Consider the following 17,119-nt stretch of genomic DNA (forward strand, 5'->3'; position numbering starts at 1 on the left):
ATTGTCACAAGGATGGAAGTCATAAATGTATGACTTTTAATCACCCAAACTGTATTCAAATCATTCAAAAAAGGATTTGTTCTATTGACACCAAATCCTTCCATGCAGACAGAGGGAATCACTTCAACCTCCAGAAACAAAAAGCTGGTCAGACCAATGTGCTCCATCCCCTGTAAGGCAAGGCTCACCTTCTCCTCTGCCAGATGTAGCAGCTGTTTCTTGGCTTTCTCCACATCCTGGGCTGGGCCCCTGATGGTCACAGTATCACTGCCAGAGCCCTCTGTGGGGAAGTGGATGTGGACTCCACCACATTCCTCCATGATGGAGCGGATGAAGCGGCCTTTGGCGCCAATGAGGGAATTGTGGAGTTTGGAAGGAATAGAGACCTCCACCTCCGTTATGTTGGCCTAAGCAAGGACAGTATGGGATGTTAGTCAAGCTATAGCTGTGTGTTTGCACAGACTCTGCTTGCCTCTTAACTCCCACATTGTCAGGAGCTTAGCACACCTGAGTGTCAGAAATGCCTGACCAGAGGGAATTGGGATTGGCCACTCCTAACACACGAGCAGTCACAAACTTCAGCTGAAGCATCAACAGATTGACATCCATATTTGTCTCCCCTCTGCCATGCCTCACTACAAGCACTTCTCTATTTATGTCTCTTGTAACTCCTATATTTATGTTTTCAAGTCTCTGATCTGCCACAGGCCAGCTGTTTCACCTACCAGTTCCTTTTGGATTGCCAAAATTCTGTGACGAGCAGCCTCACAGTTTGCTTTCTTGCCCGTGATAACAATTGTCTCCGAGTTGCTGTTCTCAGCTGGGAGATCTATTTTGGTGTTGCTTTCTTCACGGATCTGCCACAAAAAAAACCAAAAACAAACCCAACAAAATCATTTGAGAGGTGTCAAATGTCAGAAAAAAGGCCTTGGAGGTTTTATTTTGTATTACCAATGAGCAGGGGAGACCAGTGAATGAGATTTCACTGCAGGCAATCATGTTAATGAGCAGCAAAGAAAGGAAAGATATCTCACCTTCTTGATGTTGGCACCTCCTTTCCCTATGATGTTCTTGTGGAATTGTTTGAAGATGGGAACAGAAATAGAAAAACTGTTTTCAACCTAAGAGAGAAAGAAGGGAGAATTGAAGATTACACCATCCTGGCAAGTGAGACTCCACCCCAGGAATTTGATAAACAAGCTTCTGACAACAGGAATTCTCCATATGGGACACTTCCAAGAATAAGCAAGACATGTACCCTTTCCTATAGCCCTTAAATAACAGGTATTACTTGCCTGCCCCCATAAACATAGAACCATGTCCACAGTTCCCTCATCTTGAGGTGTGTCAGCCCTAGTCAAGCCCCTACAGCTCTCTTCTATTCCAGGGTTATCCAGGCATGGAAGAGAGAATAGCAGATAGAAGTTTCCCTTACCAGGTCTGCCACCATCTTTTGCATGTACTTGGTACACTTCTCCACTTCGTTTTTGGGACCTCTGAGTTGGACAATGTCACTCTTGTGTGCAGGGTCTGGGAAGTTGATGATAACCTGCAGGAAATGGTCACTTAGGGTCAGCTCAAACAAATACAATGACTGTCATGTTAGACATGTGCAAAGGTTGGGGAGATCCTGCACATTTCCTTTGCCATCTGGAAGCAGGTAACCATGTCGGCAGTCTCTGGCCAGAAGAACCATCTTCTCACATATTTTAGATGTATGAGCAGACACATGTCAGCTAGATATTTCTCATGCTCACAGAGACACTACATTTATGACTTTACTGATCATGTGTCTATTACCCAAGTAGGAACTATGCCCTCTGAATCCCTCCTCTCCTGGAAAGCCTTACCTCTGGGAATTTCTCCCGGATTTCCCGGATCCGCTCGCCCTTCTGCCCAATGATGGTCCGGTGGAATTTCTGCTCGATGATTAGATCCTTGGTGCGTTCATTTTCCTGTGGAGAACAGAGTTTACAAGGAGTGCTCAGCAGGAGAGCCACATAATTGTCATTACCAGTTTGCTGCCCGACAGCTTACTGGTCATCAATGTTTTTCCTCCAGATATAATTTATTTTAGGCTGACAGAGAAGGGATCCAAGGGAACAGAGGAACTTGCACTTGTCACAAGATCCAAGTGCTCAGTGGGCCAGGGGCACATACCTCTACCAGCAGGTTACTAGGGGACACAAGAGCTCAAACCCTGCGGCCTCCCAGGCATCACATCCCACTAACCATACGGGAAGCGAGTTCCAGCAGCTCTTTCTTGGCCTGTTGGACCCCCTGTGGGTCTCCTTCAATTCTGATCAGGTTGCTCTTCTCATTGTCCGGGGGAATGCGCACAGACACCTTGTAGAGGTCCTTAATCCTGTTAACTGCAAGGCAAGGGCTGTGGTGACACACTCTGCTAGGGCACCATTTGGAAGCAAAGACACCTTGACTAGAGGCTTTAAAAAGTACATCAGCCTCTGAGGAAAGGCCAGGGGGATGGAGCTGAATCAGGGGAAAGTGCCTCTTTCCCTTTGCATCTGCAAGGGCAGATCCATTCTACACAGGAATCTGTACAATTAAATACTATGGCATCTAGAGGCAATAGTTCACTTGCCAAAGTGAGGCATCTGTTTCTTCCCCAGACACCACCATATTTTGCCTAGAAGATATTAATTTATAATCCCAAATTATTTTTTTGTGAAAACTCACCATGCGGATTTCTACCCCCCCAACTGAGTTCTATAATGAAATTCACATAGACCAACTTGAAAAAAAGAAAAAAGACAACTATCCAACTTCCTCAAACCCCAAAAATTCTGCCAGGACACAGCAAAGTAATCTGTTCAACTTTCCAAGACAATAGAGCCATCCCAAGGCCTCACTGCCCATTTATCTTCTTGTGCCAACTTCACTCCAGAAGGGCAGAGGCAATGTGATGGAGGCAGCCCCCTGGCTGAGCTGCAGAGCCACGATATGACAGGCTTATCACAGAGAGTCTGAGTAGAGGAAGGATAACAAAGGCACCCCACTTACTGTTAGCTCCGTTCTTGCCAATGAGGTGTCGGTGGAATTTGTGGTCGACATTGATTTCCGCATAATCCATCCGGTTGATCTACAAAGAATTGTACAGGGCTAGGCAGGGCAGGCCCCCTCTGCTGCTGCCTGTGCCCACTGCCAGTGCAGGCACTGACTCCAGCTGCAGCTACAAGCACTCCTCCTGCTAGTGAGCACAGCAGAACACTCCTCTGCTTTGAGCTGAGAGCACCATGCTTGTGAAACATTTAAAGAGACTTAAATGCCTCTCCAGCTGTGACTGAAAGAGAATCTTTCCTTCTCTGCATCAAAAGACTGAAGATGTGCCCGTGATTTTTTAGGAAAAGCTTCATAACCAAGGTTTTAGTTCACCTGCCACACAACTTGCCTTCTGCAAGTTCTGTTAAGCCTGTGAAGATACCCACAGACATGAGCTACACTTCATCTCTTCTGTTTCCCCACCTTTCCCCACTTTCTTCTTATACACTAGAACTAGCACCAGCAACTTACCAGATCCTTAACCATGACTTCAATCTGTTCCTGTGCCACATTCACATCTTCTGTAGGTCCTTCCAAAGTGATTTTGTCTTCTCCTTCAGTGAATTCGATGTGAACCTTGACACACAAGGCAAGGAAACCAGTAAGAATTTTCCAAGATAAGAGCCAGGTCAATGCTGTCAGTCAGGCCTACACCATCAGTCCCTATCACTAAGGGTACACATGATTTCTGAAGCATGCAACCTACAATTTTGGCCATATTGGTGTCTAGAGCACAAGGTTTTGGTGCTGTCCTGGAGTCTGCAAGGGCTTTGGAGAAGTTCCTCACCTAGCCTTTCTCCAGATACCATCCTACTCACAAGGGAGAAGTCTCATTGAACTCAGAATTTCCAGGTCTCCTACTACATCAGTTCTCCAAATACTAACACATAAGGCTTTCTTTGAAGGACTCAATGCTTGAAAGTAACATAGGATGGGAAGTGTTTGAGGCAGTAGAATCTGGTAGTTCCCCTGATTATGGTAAGACCTGTATCATTTCCTCCCTGGTTTTATCCATACTAGAATACATTTCTCTCTCTACAAAGAGTGAGCTGGATTAAACCACATTCTACTTCAACTGGTACTAAGCTAATAGTTCATCCATACCTTTGGCATCTGCTGAGTTATTTTGGCCAGGTTTTGTCCTTTCTTTCCAATGATGAAACGATGAAGCCAAGAGGGGGCTGAGACCGAGGAGACGGTAAAACTGTTGGCCTGAGAGACAGAGAAGCTGTTGATGGACAGACTGCAAGAGGCCTTCACAAAAATTCACTTCCAATTCCCATGCTGCACCCTCATTGTTCAATTCTAAGCTGCATCTCTGACAGCCTGACAGAGACCACCCCCCTCCACCTGTCAGTGCCCAGGGATGTATTTTTGTGGGGCTTTCAAAGGAGCCTGGCCCATCCCATCAGTACCTTTGCATAGACTTCAGTCAATGCCTGCCCAAGCTTTTCAGGCTCGCCTCGCAGTATCACCGTCTCCGAGCTACTGTCAGTGGGTGGGATCTCGACAGAGACTCCAGTTTTCTCCAAGATCTCCTGCAGGGAATTACCCTTGGGGCCGATGACATACTTGTGCTGGGACTTCTTCACCTCCACAGCGATGGTAGTAGTCTTCTTTTTCTGTAGGAGCAGAGGCACTGGAGCATCAATCACAAGGGAGCAGGGAAGGACAAAAGTGAAAGGAAGAGACACAAGATGCAGTGAAGCTCAGCACCCAGGAAAGATCAAAGCAAAGGTGAGCACAGGAGTTCTGCAGTACCCTAGAATCTTTGGGACCTGCTTATAGAAAGCCTTATTCTCAAAAATTGACCGGTGAAATACAAAAATTCTGTTTAAGCTCCCTGGGACACTACATGGAAGAGACCACATACACACCCCTGCCCTTGCACAATGCCCAGCTGTCCCCAGGCAGTGCTGTAATGCAACACCACGCTATAAGCTGATTATCTGTGTTGAAATTCAGACTGGTACAAATGCAGACGTAACCATGAGGAAAAACAGACCAACAACCCACAACAAGGATATTCACAGTGACACTAGCAATGGAAAATAAACTGAGGTGAAATTTACTTTTCAGCAACTTCTACTCATGTAACAATTTTGATACTGTCAGTTGGCCACATTGTAGCCTTCACACTTCCCTCCTTCCTTTGCAGCACCTGTGAAAACACGCACCCAGAGAGCTCTTTGTGGTCTGCTAATTTCCATTACACAAAAAAGCAGGAGAGCTGTCACCTCCACAACAGAATCACCCCAAGTCCCACTCTGCTGAGCAAGGAAATGGTAAGACCCAGGTCCCATGTACTGCAAGGGCTGCTGAGCAAGAGCTGGCACGAGGAGAATGCAACTGAGGGATGCACAGAAGTAGAACAAGAAGGGAAGAGGGGCTGTGAGCAGGTGAGGGGAAGATGGGAAGCTCTAGGGACCATCCATACCTTCTCCTCATAGATCTTCTTAACACGAGCCACAGCCTGGGCCAGCTGCTCCTTCTCCCCTGTGAAGACTATCTCTGTCTTGTTGACGCTGGGCGGGGGGATGTTGATGCGTGTCCCTGTCTCCTGCATGAGCTCACTCACCAGCTTGTTGTAAGGGCCAGCAATGAAGGGATGGTACACTTTCTCCACATCCAGCCTCTCCACGGCACGCTTATCCTACAGGAATCCAGAACAGCCCTCAGGGAAACTGCTGGTGATACATACAGCTGAATTCCCAGTGCTGTCTTGCTTGACACTCTAGCCCAAGCACCTTTCCATTTTGCAGGTTCCATTCCTTTCCATCTACAAACACTGCTGTTCTCAATTTATGATATTCGCCTCTAATCTCTTGTCTTAGCTGGCATCTAATGTGGTTCACTTCAAAATATGAAAAGTGCTCATCTGACTTCAGAGATGGACAAAAGGGACAAGCAGAAGGGGCAGAACCTGGAAGCAGTGCTCAAACAGCCAGTGGAACGGTGTGCATCTCTGTTCAGACTAACAGTGTTACCACTTGTAGGGGGATAGAATATAAAGGTAGCATAGAAAGTAATCTTACCCCCTAAAGAGTTGCAGCTGGGTTAACTATTAAGGATTAGGAGCAGGCCTGATGTTAACAGGCCACAGCTGTAGCCAATAAGAAGAGTGTTATAAAAGAGTGGGTTGGTTGGTTGAGGGGACTGGAGTCAGTTGGCTGCTGTGAGGACAAGGAAGAGTCAGTGCCCAGAGGAGCTGCCTACAAGAAACATCAAGGGGGTACAAAACTCTGGCAATATGGAACCATTGCAATGTAATGACAATAGAACTCTTGCAATATAATGACAACAGCCACTGGCTGTGGCCATGGTGGCTACAAACATCTAATATACCATAGAGAACCAAAATGGCTGTTCAGATAACGACATGAGAGATCACAGGACTGAGGTACCTGCTCAGCAGAGATAAGCAAGATCTCGTGTCGGGCCTTTTCAATCCCTTCCTTAGTGCCAGTGATCTTGATCTGGTTGCTGGGGTCATCTGGGCGGGGGATCTGGATCTTGGTTGCAGTTTTGAGCTCCAGGTCCTGCAGCTTCTCACCATTCTTTCCAATGACAAAGCGGTGGTGCTCCTTGGGGATGGCAACTGTCGCTGAAGCCTGCAATACAGAGGCCAAGGATCTGTGAGAGCCCCTGCCTCCACAGGGAAAGCTTTTCAGATGCTGCTTATGCTACAGCTGAGGAGTAAACACAGTGTCTTCCAGCACATCCATCTAGCACAAGATTGACACTATGCCAGAGGAGCAGATTTAAAGTGCCTGTATTCCAGGAGTCTAAACCCCACTATTTCCTAAAAACCCTCTGTTTTCCCAGGACCAACACACTGAACAAGCAAAAGCCTTCAGGCACAAATGAGGAGGTGTCTATGCTCCACTGTCTCAGTCTCTCAGCACCAGAGAGCAACTGGGATGACAGCTCTGGGGTAGAGTTTATCTGAACTCTGATATCTGCTGCCAAGGCTACAGAGAAGAAGACATAGCCTGACTCCTAGGAAACTGAAATTCAACACCAGAAACTTATTCCAGCAGGCAGACAGCTCAACCATGCTTACCATTACTGAGTGCTAAGGTGTCTTCAAAGCAGCACAGGCTGCTTCAGGGACTGCTTCTCTCTTGAAAAAGAGGGGTTCCCAGAACTTTTCTAAATCTAGCATTAAAGGTCTGGCTCATAACAGGGATTCCTGACTTCTGCCCTTCTCAATGAGTTTTTACTGACCTGAGAGCTTAGGATTGCTACTATGCTCTTGATCCCAGGGAATATGAAACTATTAACTAACTAGGCACTTACAATTCAAGCTACAATGGAAAAAGTAATAAATCAAATCAAAACCAGATCACTTGGTGTGACTCTTCAACTTCCTGTCCACATACTGATGCCAGCCAAGCCTAGGAGAAGTTGCAACACAGACACACCTTTCAGACCTGGGGCCACGTAGGAGGGATATGTGAGGACATGTGGGGCATGGATCTGGGGTAGTACAAGCTAAACTATTTTTTCAGATGCATATTATGTAGAGTTTGTCCCTTTTTCATCCCTCTGGCAGGGTATGACACATGGGCTGAACAGCACTGAGCAGACATGGTATTAACTACTGCATTAACTACCCTGGACATTACACTTTAAAACACAGCGTGACACCAGGCTATGATGGATCTTAACAAGAAGTACCATTTTGATAATGACCTCAAGAACCTGAAAGTAAGAAATCAAAATGCAGAGGACTGAAACGAGAAGCAACTGAAACAAGCAGTCTGTAATTACTTACCAATGGGGCTCAAGTTACACAACTGAGAACCCCAATATGAAACTTCCAGCGTTTGGCAGAACTCCCTCTTCTCTATTTTCTTTCTCCCATCCCTCCACATTCTTCTCTGAAAGACTTCAGAGAAAGCATCACTCTGTTCTCACACACCATGAATTTTGTGTGAGGGGCCTGTACCCTGCCAGCACCAGCACCTCAGCACAAAGTCACAGGTTGAAGACTCCACCCTTCATGCAACACCATGGCCTGTAATTAGCTTTGAACCCTATTTTAAGCCTCATTTCCATTCCAAATTGCCAACTGTATGCTTTGAAAATATATGGCAAAGCTGAATTAGTCATCTAATAACACCTCTTTGGTTTATAAGCACACACACCCAAGGGTCTCAAAGCATTCAGTCTTGGGGAAGGAGCAAGGATCAAGTGAGAAACAGTTAGCTGCCCTCACCTGAGTCTGCAGCCGAGCAACAATTTCCTTCCGAGCCTTCATGACTGCTTCCAGCTTGCCAGAGACCATGATGGAAAGGCCCTGGTCCTTTGCCAGAGACAGCTCCAGGTGAGCTCCTGTCTTCTGCATGATGTCAAGGCAGATCTTGGCCTGCTCCCCTTCTCCAAACTGATTCATGTCCTTGTACTTCCTCTCCTCCAACGGCACGTGGAACACCTGCTCAGCCACAGACACAAAAAGAGCAGAGCAAGCTGTCAGTGTGCTTTGCCTGACAGCTCTTCTCTCTCTCATGGCTATGCAGGACTTTGGTGGCAAGCTGACCTCCAAGTTTGTGCAGCTGTGCCCAGGGAAGGGCAGGAGCACTTCAGCAGCCAGGCTGCCCCACACTGGGACTCTTCCTAAAGGGGGATTAGCACTCACTACAGGAATTCTGCAATCCTCCCTCTGGGCCTGCTTCAGCTATTTGAGGAACAGGGATTCCAACACATCCCTCCCCTCCAGAGCAGACCTAGCTCTCAGCTGCAGTACCAGGGTAAAATACAACAAAGAGGCTGACATACCAAGGATTTCATACTCCAGAGAATGCTTCACTTCACCTACTTTGGGGAGTGGGGAAAAGACAGGAGATAAGACATCCACTCCCACCAACCTGAGTGATGACAGAAGCCTTTATTGGTCGAATTTTGCTCCAGGGACCAGCAGGTTCCTGGGCAGCTTCCAAACATGGTGCTTTCTCAGGGAGTGGAGGGAAGGCTTCCTTGTAGGTTGGAGGATCATTCTCTTCTTCAGAGTTTAAAGCTGTAACTGGAGTAAAGCAAATAGGGCAAATGAGTCACTTTCCCTGCAGAAATGCCCCTGTTCACAGGCAGTGCAATTGTAATTAGGCACCACTAACAAGGGAGAGCAAATGGCTTGTGCCCTGCTATTAATCCTATTACAACTATGCCTATGGGGCTGCCAAGTCTGGAGCACAACTGACATCAGCACAGCACAGACTGCAGTGGATGCCACAAACCACCAGCCTTGTTTGAGCTGGCACAGGGGGTGCAGGGAGTGAACAGCACCTTATTGCCAACTCATTCAAGAGGAGTTCAATTAGGGGAAAACAGGCTGAGCTGAAAGAAGTGAAAGGACCAAAGGGTGCAGGTCAGAAGGGGATAAGACAAACATCAGCCCAGGGAAAAGGCAGAGAAGGACTATAGTTAGGGCAAAGTCTAGGAAAAGGCAGAGAAGGACTATAGCTAGGGCAAAGTCTAGGAAAAGGGCAGAGAAGGACTATAGTTAGGGCAAAGTCAAAGGAAAGCCTGTATCTGTACATTATGTGCACTGAGCTATACCAAATGGGGCAGCTCACAGCTGGGAATGGAAGCCAAAACCCACCATGGAGTCAGTTTGTATGGCCAGTGACCACCCTCAGCACCTGCCTGAGCAAAGGGTGGAAATGACAGCCCAGCACACTGATCCATGAGGCTCTCATGTAGCTCAGTGCCCCACTCTTGACGTGCCCCATCCCAAGGCTGAGAGCACTGCTAGCCAGAACTCTCTGAAGTGTTCAGGCCCATGTCCTCACAGCCCTTCACTGTGCTGCTGGGGGTGGAAAGCTAGTCCAGTAAAACACCAATTTAGGAAAGGAAAATGCACACTTTTAAGAGGTCTGTGCAGTCTGGATTGAGAGGCACATGACAGGAACTCACCTTTCACCTGCTGCTGGGCCAGGCCACTGCGGTGTTCAGCAAAGCTCTCCTGGGTCAAAACTGCCACAGAGCTCATTGTCGACTTCCCACCCACACACAATCCGGGTATGCCACTGCGAGAGATGGAGTGGCAACAGTATTACCAACAGCAGCCAGGGTGAACAAAGTCAGCCCAGGAAGACAAAGTATTTGTTACTGAGCACTCTTCCAGTCTTCCTCTTGAAAAGCACCCCCGGGGCCCACTGGCTGCCTGATTTCCTTGTTGAAACAGGAATTTTGGGTGGATATCTCCTCCCTACACAGTGGTCACCAAAACCAGAGCTCCTCCCTAAGAAGGCAGAGGATGTGTAACCTAAGAAGGTCACTGGAAAGGGGGACACCACAAATTTTTAAAGCACACTCTAATTAACTTAGAGTACAGTCTCATTAATCTATTAATTATTAATGGTGTGCAATTTTACATGAGTTTGTGAATATCTGGACAGTCAGTCCAAGACCATGGTGTAACCCTAGAGTTAAAAGAGAAAGGACCCAGGAAGCTGTTTCCTCTTCATCAGAAACTTATTTAGGTGCCTGACTTAGGGACACACTCAGAAAGCCACTCTGACTAGCAAGCTCAGCAGCAGCAAGATCTTTAGCTCCCCAAAATAAGAACTTACCAGCTAAATGGTCAGTAGCCAGAGAGTCCGTCCTGTAAGCTGCCTGTTTGTCAGCCTGCCAGCTTTTGCTGTAGAGAAAAAAAAAAAAATTAAAATAAATAAATTAGGTCCAAGACAACAGAAAACATGACATCCCTGTTACTGTGACTTCCAACAGAGCACTGCCTGTAGGTTTCAAAGCTGCACCTTACCCAAAACACTCATACCCAGCTGCATCTCCCCACACATGACACCTGTTGTATTTTACTAGCTGTGCCACTATCTACTCCAACTTCACAGCAGGAAGTCTGGAGTAGTTACTCTTTCACCACACTGGCTACAAGAGTAGCCATCCAATATCAGGCAAAAATATAATCAATTAATAGCAGATGTTCAAAACATGAAATTTCAGGGTTGCAAGCAAGACCTTCTCTAGTCAGAAGAGACTAACAACCTGAAAACCTGCCAACAACACTGCCATCAGTCACAAGTTAGGAATGTAGTTCAGTGGAGCTTGGGTGAATCAACACAGACATCCTCACAAACCAAGGCAAACACTCAGCTGCTGGGCAGTCCAGCTCTGCAGTTTTTATTGCAATAAGATCATGCACCAGGCACTAAATTCTGTCTCCATGCCTAAATCTGAAAGTTTGAAGAAAATTTACACTGGTTTACATGGACTATTTTAAATGTCTACAAAAGGCAGAACCAGGAAGAAAAATACACTGCTGGGAAAGGATTTTCATCTCCTGAATCTGGATCTGCAGATTTATTGAAAAGTACTTAGAAATACAAGTGAAAATGTAAAAGTTGGTACAGTACACACACTGTCAGTTGTACAATATCCACACCCAGAGTCCCCCAGAGCTGCTCTGGGTGCTTCTGCAGAGCTGGCACTTTCCTAAAACCCAGTGCCTCTGCCTGCTCATGGGACAAGAGGCTGCTCTCCCACACACACCCTGCAGTGCTGCTTGGACCATCTTCTGTACAGCTTGATTGCTTTTCAGCAAAGTGGCAGCTGCCATCTCTGACATTCCAATATGTTAGAAAAGGCTCCCAAAACCAGGGTCACTCCTAAAAACATAGTGTTGGCTGATGGGGTGTCTCACATTATGCTAGAGCTGTGATACAGTAAAGGGAGGCTGATGGTGGCAGAAGGAAAGGAGGGAAGAACAGAGAAAACAGTGATGCAACAGAGTCATCCAGGCCTGATCTGCACCTCAGCCAAGGCCATTGTTTTCCCCTACTTCAACATGCCTTGAACAGGCAGAAGGCAGCACAAACTGTGCTGTCAGAGCAATAGAGCTAATGCTGCAATTAATCCAGGAATGAGGCAGCAGGTACTGGGACAGCCAGTCATGCTGCTGAAGTACTGCTGCTGCAGCAATGCAGATCTCTGCAAGGCATTTGCCGTGCACAGAAAGGGTGGCTAGCAACCTGATCTTGCAGAAATCTCCTTGCAGTCCAGGGTTACACCCCAGTGTAAGACATGGTTATGTGTCTATGGTACATGCCTGTGCTGCTCAAGCTGCTGCAGATCCAAGGAAAGCAAGTTACTGCCATGGCACCTGTTCCAGACTATTTCCCCAAGGCTTGCAGACTCTGTGGCAGCTCCTGCAGCCCCTTGGGTCACTAACGAGGGTGCCAGCACCTTGTGGCAAGCTCCAAATGAAGGCAGGAGGGAGAGGCATGCTAGACATCACAAACAGCTGTCAAGGCCTGGCCAGAGCCTTGCTAAAGGCACAGATGTGCTTATAACTCTCATTTCTTCAGAAAACACCACCTGGCTGATCTTGCATGTATTTTCCTCCTTAGAGGAGGAGGGTAAGGATAAGAAGTCAGTGAACAACACCCAATATAGCACCTACTTGAAAGACACAACCTCAAGGCACAGCTGCTGGTTTCACTGTGTACACAGCAGCTGCACAGATCCTCCTTCAGCCTCCACCTCAGAGAGCAGCCAGACATTGAATGCAGAATCAAAGGGCAGCATTTATCCATATGAATTTCTGCTTCGTCACCCATACAAGAAGCTAAGAACAAATACTCCTCATCTCCAGCAATTCCAAGCATCTGGTATATTGTAGGCCTCAGGGATTCATCTCTGGCCAAAATCAGAGGCAACCATTAGAATGGTATTTTAAATGTAACATCAAAACCAGCAGTTCAAGCACTGCATTTGGATCTTACACCTCCTTGGCTTCCCACTTAGGTTTTGAAACTAAGGTTACAGCTACGTCATGCCAGCATGGAGCTGACTGGGTCAACAGGTTTCAAACTGCCTGCTTGATACACTGCCTGTAGTGCTGGCCTTGTGCACCAAATAAAGTTACAGAAGTCTAGAGTACATTTCAATAAAGAGAACGACTTCTCAAATAAAAAGAAACATCCTAAAAATAACCTCCAGCAATGGCCAGACCTAATCACACGGGAAACATTTGTATGAAGAGAAACAAAGGCAAAGTCTTGAGTTACACTGCCAATACAGGCAGCTCTTGTGGACGGAAATGTCAGTTACATGTTATTTAAAAGTATACTTAATACAAACATTATTACTTTGTTAATGGCATGCAGTGAGAACCACACACAGCAGCAAGGCTGGGCTGGTTGTGGTAGGCACTGTACTCTGTCAAAGGTTCACCCAGGACAGGGCAATCTCTTGGTTGATGAGTGGACACATGAAAATACTTCTTTTCTGAAAACCGACGGGCTCCCTCAGAGACTGAAGGCCCAGGTCCCCTGGTTTGGAGGGGATCACGCTGACAGACAGCTGCTGTGTGGCAGAACGCAGTCTCCCTTCGCAGCGATTCCCGACTTAATGCATCACAGAGTGCAACCCGACCGCAGCCCTGGCCGCGGGCAGCCCTGACCCATCCCCCATGTTTACTCTTCCACCAGCGCCGGCCCCGCCGCCGCGTCTGGCCCTGGACAGGAGGAGCCCTGTGGCGGCCCCGCCACCGAGGACGTGCACCCGGCCGCGTCCTGCTGGCCGGCCCGGTGGGGCTGGCCGGCCCGGTGGGGCAGCCCGAGACGGCGCCGCTCAGCGGGGCTGGGACAGGGGCATCGCCGGGGCTGTCCGCGCCCGGAGCCTACCCAGGCCCGCACCGCCGCCGTGACCCCCGGGGCAGCGGCACGGGGCCACGGGGCCGCCGGTCCGCTCGGCCCCGCCGAGGGGCGGGGGAGCCGCCAGGCCCCGCGGGCCCGGCCGGGCGGGAGGCGCCGCCAGCGCCACCTCAGCACTGGCGGCACCGGGGGCGGGGCGGCGGGGCGGGGCGGCGCCCTTAAAGGGCCCGGCGGGCCCCGCTGTCACCGCGCCCCCCGCGGGGCCGAGCAGGAGGGTGCGGCGGGGGCGCGCCCAGCGCACCGGGACCGTGCGGGAACGGGGTGGGGGCGCGGCCAGTGCCACGGGGCAGCTGCAGCCCCAGCTCCGGCAGCCCCAGCCCGCCGCGGCCCGGCGGGTTGCAGGCCGGGGGCGGCCGCATCAGGCGAGCGGGGGGCAGGAGCTCCCGCGGGGCCCAGTGACAGCCCCGAGCGCGGCTCCGCGGCCGCCGGAACGGTGCCGGTGGCGGGCAGCGCGGCGGGCTCGGCCAGCTCCGGGCCCTGCGCTGGCACCTCCCCCCGCCGACGGTGGCCAGGGCGCTCGTCCTTCTATAGCCACGGCAGGAGGGGAGCGCTCGGCCCGCGGCCCGGGGCAGGCTGGGCTCGCCGCCGCCGGCGCTCCGCGGGCTGACCAACACCGGACGAGCGCTCGCCTCCGGCCGCTTGGGCTCCTATCGGAATCAAACCCTAATACGGCCGGGAACGGCATGGAGCCGCCTCGGTCTGCGCCACTAACCCTCTCCCACCAACGACGGGGTCCGTGCCGCGCCTCGGCCCGGCCCGGCCGCCCCCTCCCCAGGCAGCCGCGGGGCCCGGCCTCCCCATCGGCGCGGCCCCACTGCCGGCCATCCGCGGCAGCTGCTGCCGGCCGGCACAGCCATGCCACCGGCGGCCGAGGCCGCGCCGCGGGGCCAGACTTCTCCCCACCTCCCGCCGCCGGATGCCCTCCCTCGCCGGACTTTGCCCTGCCCGGCCCGGCCGGCGGGAAGTTAGCGCGGACTTTGCAGGCAGCGCCGACACGTCGGTGCCCCGGGGAGGATGCAAGGCCGCCTCGGGCCGGGCCTCCCCGCCAGCCTCCACGTCGGCGCCGCAGCCGCGGCGGAGGGGCCGCCCCCGTCCCCCGTGACTCACTCCGGCCGGTGCCCGCTCGCCCGCCCTTCTGGAGAAACGGAGCGCTCCTGGGAGAACGGCGCGGCGCCCGCCCCGCCGCCTATATAGGCCGGGCCGCTGCCAATCCCCGGCCAGCACGTCAGCGGGACATGCCCCTTCCCGGCGGGGCCGGCCCGCCACGCGTGCCCTGCGCCGCCGGGGACGCCCCGCTGCGGCCGAGCGGCCCCGGAGCCTGCGGCTCTGCTGGCGGCCCCGCTCCCGCACGGCCAGGGAAGCGAATCGCGGTTGGCTACCGTCCGCTCTGCGCCCAGGAACCGCGCCGATATCCGCGGTACAGGCCCTGTGCACCTTCCGTGCGGATTCACCGCGGAACGCGCCTCCCGACCGCAGCCCAGCGGCAGCACCGAGCCGCCCGCGGGCCCTTACCCAGCCCCGGAGCTCAGGATTACCCACTCCGGGCAAGGCCGGTATCACGCAGGGTTAGTGAGCAGTGGCTCATGAGGGCTCCGATCAGCCTGAAAACCACGGCTTAGAGAAGAGAGCGAACAGCTGGGGCTCCTGCCAGGTCCCGCGAGTGCAGAGGGACAGCGAGGCCCCAGCCCCGAGAGGCCCTTTGATCCACCTCCTCCTGCACACACTGTGTCAGAGCAGCAGCTGCCCGAAGGGAGGCTGCAGGCAGGCAGGAGGGGCAAAGTAAGAGCAAGAGCACAAAAAAAACCACCCCAAAAACAAAACCATAGAAAACCCCCAAAACCACAACACAATCCCCCAGAAAAAATGAAATAATAAATAAAAAAAACCCCAAACCCACACCCCTCTTCTTATTCCAATCTTTGGGAAGAGTGAAGGAGGGGAAAGGCAAGCCAGCAAGCACAAAACCCTCCTTTCCTGCATAGAGGATGTTTATTACTTTGTGCAATATAGATGTTTTTAATTATTAGCTCTGCACCCTCAGGGAACCAAGGAAAAAACCCTGTCCCATTCCCATCACTGTAAAAATGCATCCAATTTGAACTGATTTTTGCATTAGCTCATTTTCCTACACGGCATTAATCTTTTTCATAATTTATAACTTATACTTACTGACTGGTTTTCTCATTCCCACCTTGAGAGAGAGCACTCCCAGATCCTAGCAAACAAAATGAAAGCTGCTCTGTGGAGCTCTGACCACAAAAATCTGAGGTCTTTGGGTTAACTGCTTTTGAATACACACAGTAAATTTTAGAGATTTCATGCACTGTATTTATGGAAACATGGATGGTATTTAGCCTTTAGTAAAATTATTACTTATTAGTAAACAAGAGTAGATTTCTCCATTTCTCCTCTTGTTATCTTATGGCTGGGAGGACATCATCAAAACACTTGAATTTTTTGACACAAACAATTTATAGCTATAAATAAAGATACACTTGTGGGTGAAATCGGGAAGTCTGCTGAACAGAGAACAGTCATTGAAACTCAACAGTCCTCAAGACTGAATTGACACCGTGGCCAGGCACCTCTGTGATCTCCCCCAGCCCAGATCTTCCCTCAAAGCCTGTTATCTCTGGGAGGATGCAGGAATCCCACTCAAGGCATGGGGATCTCCACAGAAAGGCAGATATCACTGCTGCCACATCACATCTGCTGCAGGAGCTGGCTCTGGCTGCTCTGGCACAAGGCATTGGGCTGTGGATGCCACCAGCACCCCTAAGCCCCCCAAGCAGGCTGGTGCCTGCCAAGGCATTTGGGAGTTCATGCAAAAGCAGAGCTCCAGGGACCTGGGCAAACCTCAGCACCTCCAGACTCTGGGCAGCAGCTGCAGTGCAGGGTGTTGTAATTTGGGACTCAGAACCTTGCTTAAGGTGCAGGATGCTCTTCAGGTGCTTTTGCTCCCTCATGTTTATCTCCCCAGTGCAAAGCTCCTCTCAACACTAACTTCCAATTAACTCTAACATGAGTAAGTACCACGATCCCCTGAGCCAGGGAACCAGAAAGGCATCACAACCTCCAGCCTACCAAAGCACCAACACCGTTTTCCCTCACCTCCACCTCATTATCTGGTTCAGCAGAGGCCCTCTGTGGGGACATGCCACCTTGTGCCTCTGGGACACCAGCATGGCTCTCTCCTGCTCTCTCTACACAGTGCTGCTGCAGCCATGGGTTGCCAGGTCATGATGGATTTCTTGCTTCTATCACAGCTTCCTCTCCAGGTCTGCTGAAGAGACAATCCTCCTCTGCCTGTTGCTCTTCCTTTACTTGCAGTTGCAAGTGGTGGGAGGGAAGTCTGCCAGCCCCAGAAACTACTGGAAGGCCTG

At 50.6% G+C, this 17,119-nt stretch overlaps 1 protein-coding gene across 2 annotated transcripts in view; it reads right to left on the minus strand.

Annotated features, from left to right (window-relative positions):
• The window catches only part of HDLBP (high density lipoprotein binding protein), a 37,469-nt gene that overhangs the window by 8,820 nt on the left and 11,530 nt on the right, over positions 1-17,119 (minus strand). The window contains exons 1-17 of one of the 2 annotated variants that reach the window (XM_054282289.1): positions 14,844-14,871; positions 10,635-10,702; positions 9,976-10,088; positions 8,931-9,085; positions 8,282-8,497; positions 6,465-6,671; positions 5,498-5,713; positions 4,476-4,682; positions 4,165-4,272; positions 3,532-3,636; positions 3,022-3,100; positions 2,233-2,372; positions 1,851-1,955; positions 1,436-1,549; positions 1,035-1,121; positions 726-857; positions 189-407 (exon numbers count right to left, since the gene is read on the minus strand). In XM_054282289.1, the coding sequence (XP_054138264.1) occupies positions 189-407; positions 726-857; positions 1,035-1,121; positions 1,436-1,549; positions 1,851-1,955; positions 2,233-2,372; positions 3,022-3,100; positions 3,532-3,636; positions 4,165-4,272; positions 4,476-4,682; positions 5,498-5,713; positions 6,465-6,671; positions 8,282-8,497; positions 8,931-9,085; positions 9,976-10,051 (2,166 nt within the window). In that variant the 5' untranslated portion in view covers positions 10,052-10,088; positions 10,635-10,702; positions 14,844-14,871. Of the gene's footprint in view, positions 1-188; positions 408-725; positions 858-1,034; positions 1,122-1,435; positions 1,550-1,850; positions 1,956-2,232; positions 2,373-3,021; positions 3,101-3,531; positions 3,637-4,164; positions 4,273-4,475; positions 4,683-5,497; positions 5,714-6,464; positions 6,672-8,281; positions 8,498-8,930; positions 9,086-9,975; positions 10,089-10,634; positions 10,703-14,843; positions 14,872-17,119 lie in introns of those variants that run through there. The other variant, XM_054282288.1, reaches the window with a different exon arrangement.

Source organism: Melozone crissalis, unplaced genomic scaffold, assembly GCF_028551555.1.
Source record: "Melozone crissalis strain CALT ecotype California unplaced genomic scaffold, PUWL_Pcris_2 ptg000034l_1, whole genome shotgun sequence".
NCBI classification, from domain to species: domain Eukaryota; kingdom Metazoa; phylum Chordata; class Aves; order Passeriformes; family Passerellidae; genus Melozone; species Melozone crissalis.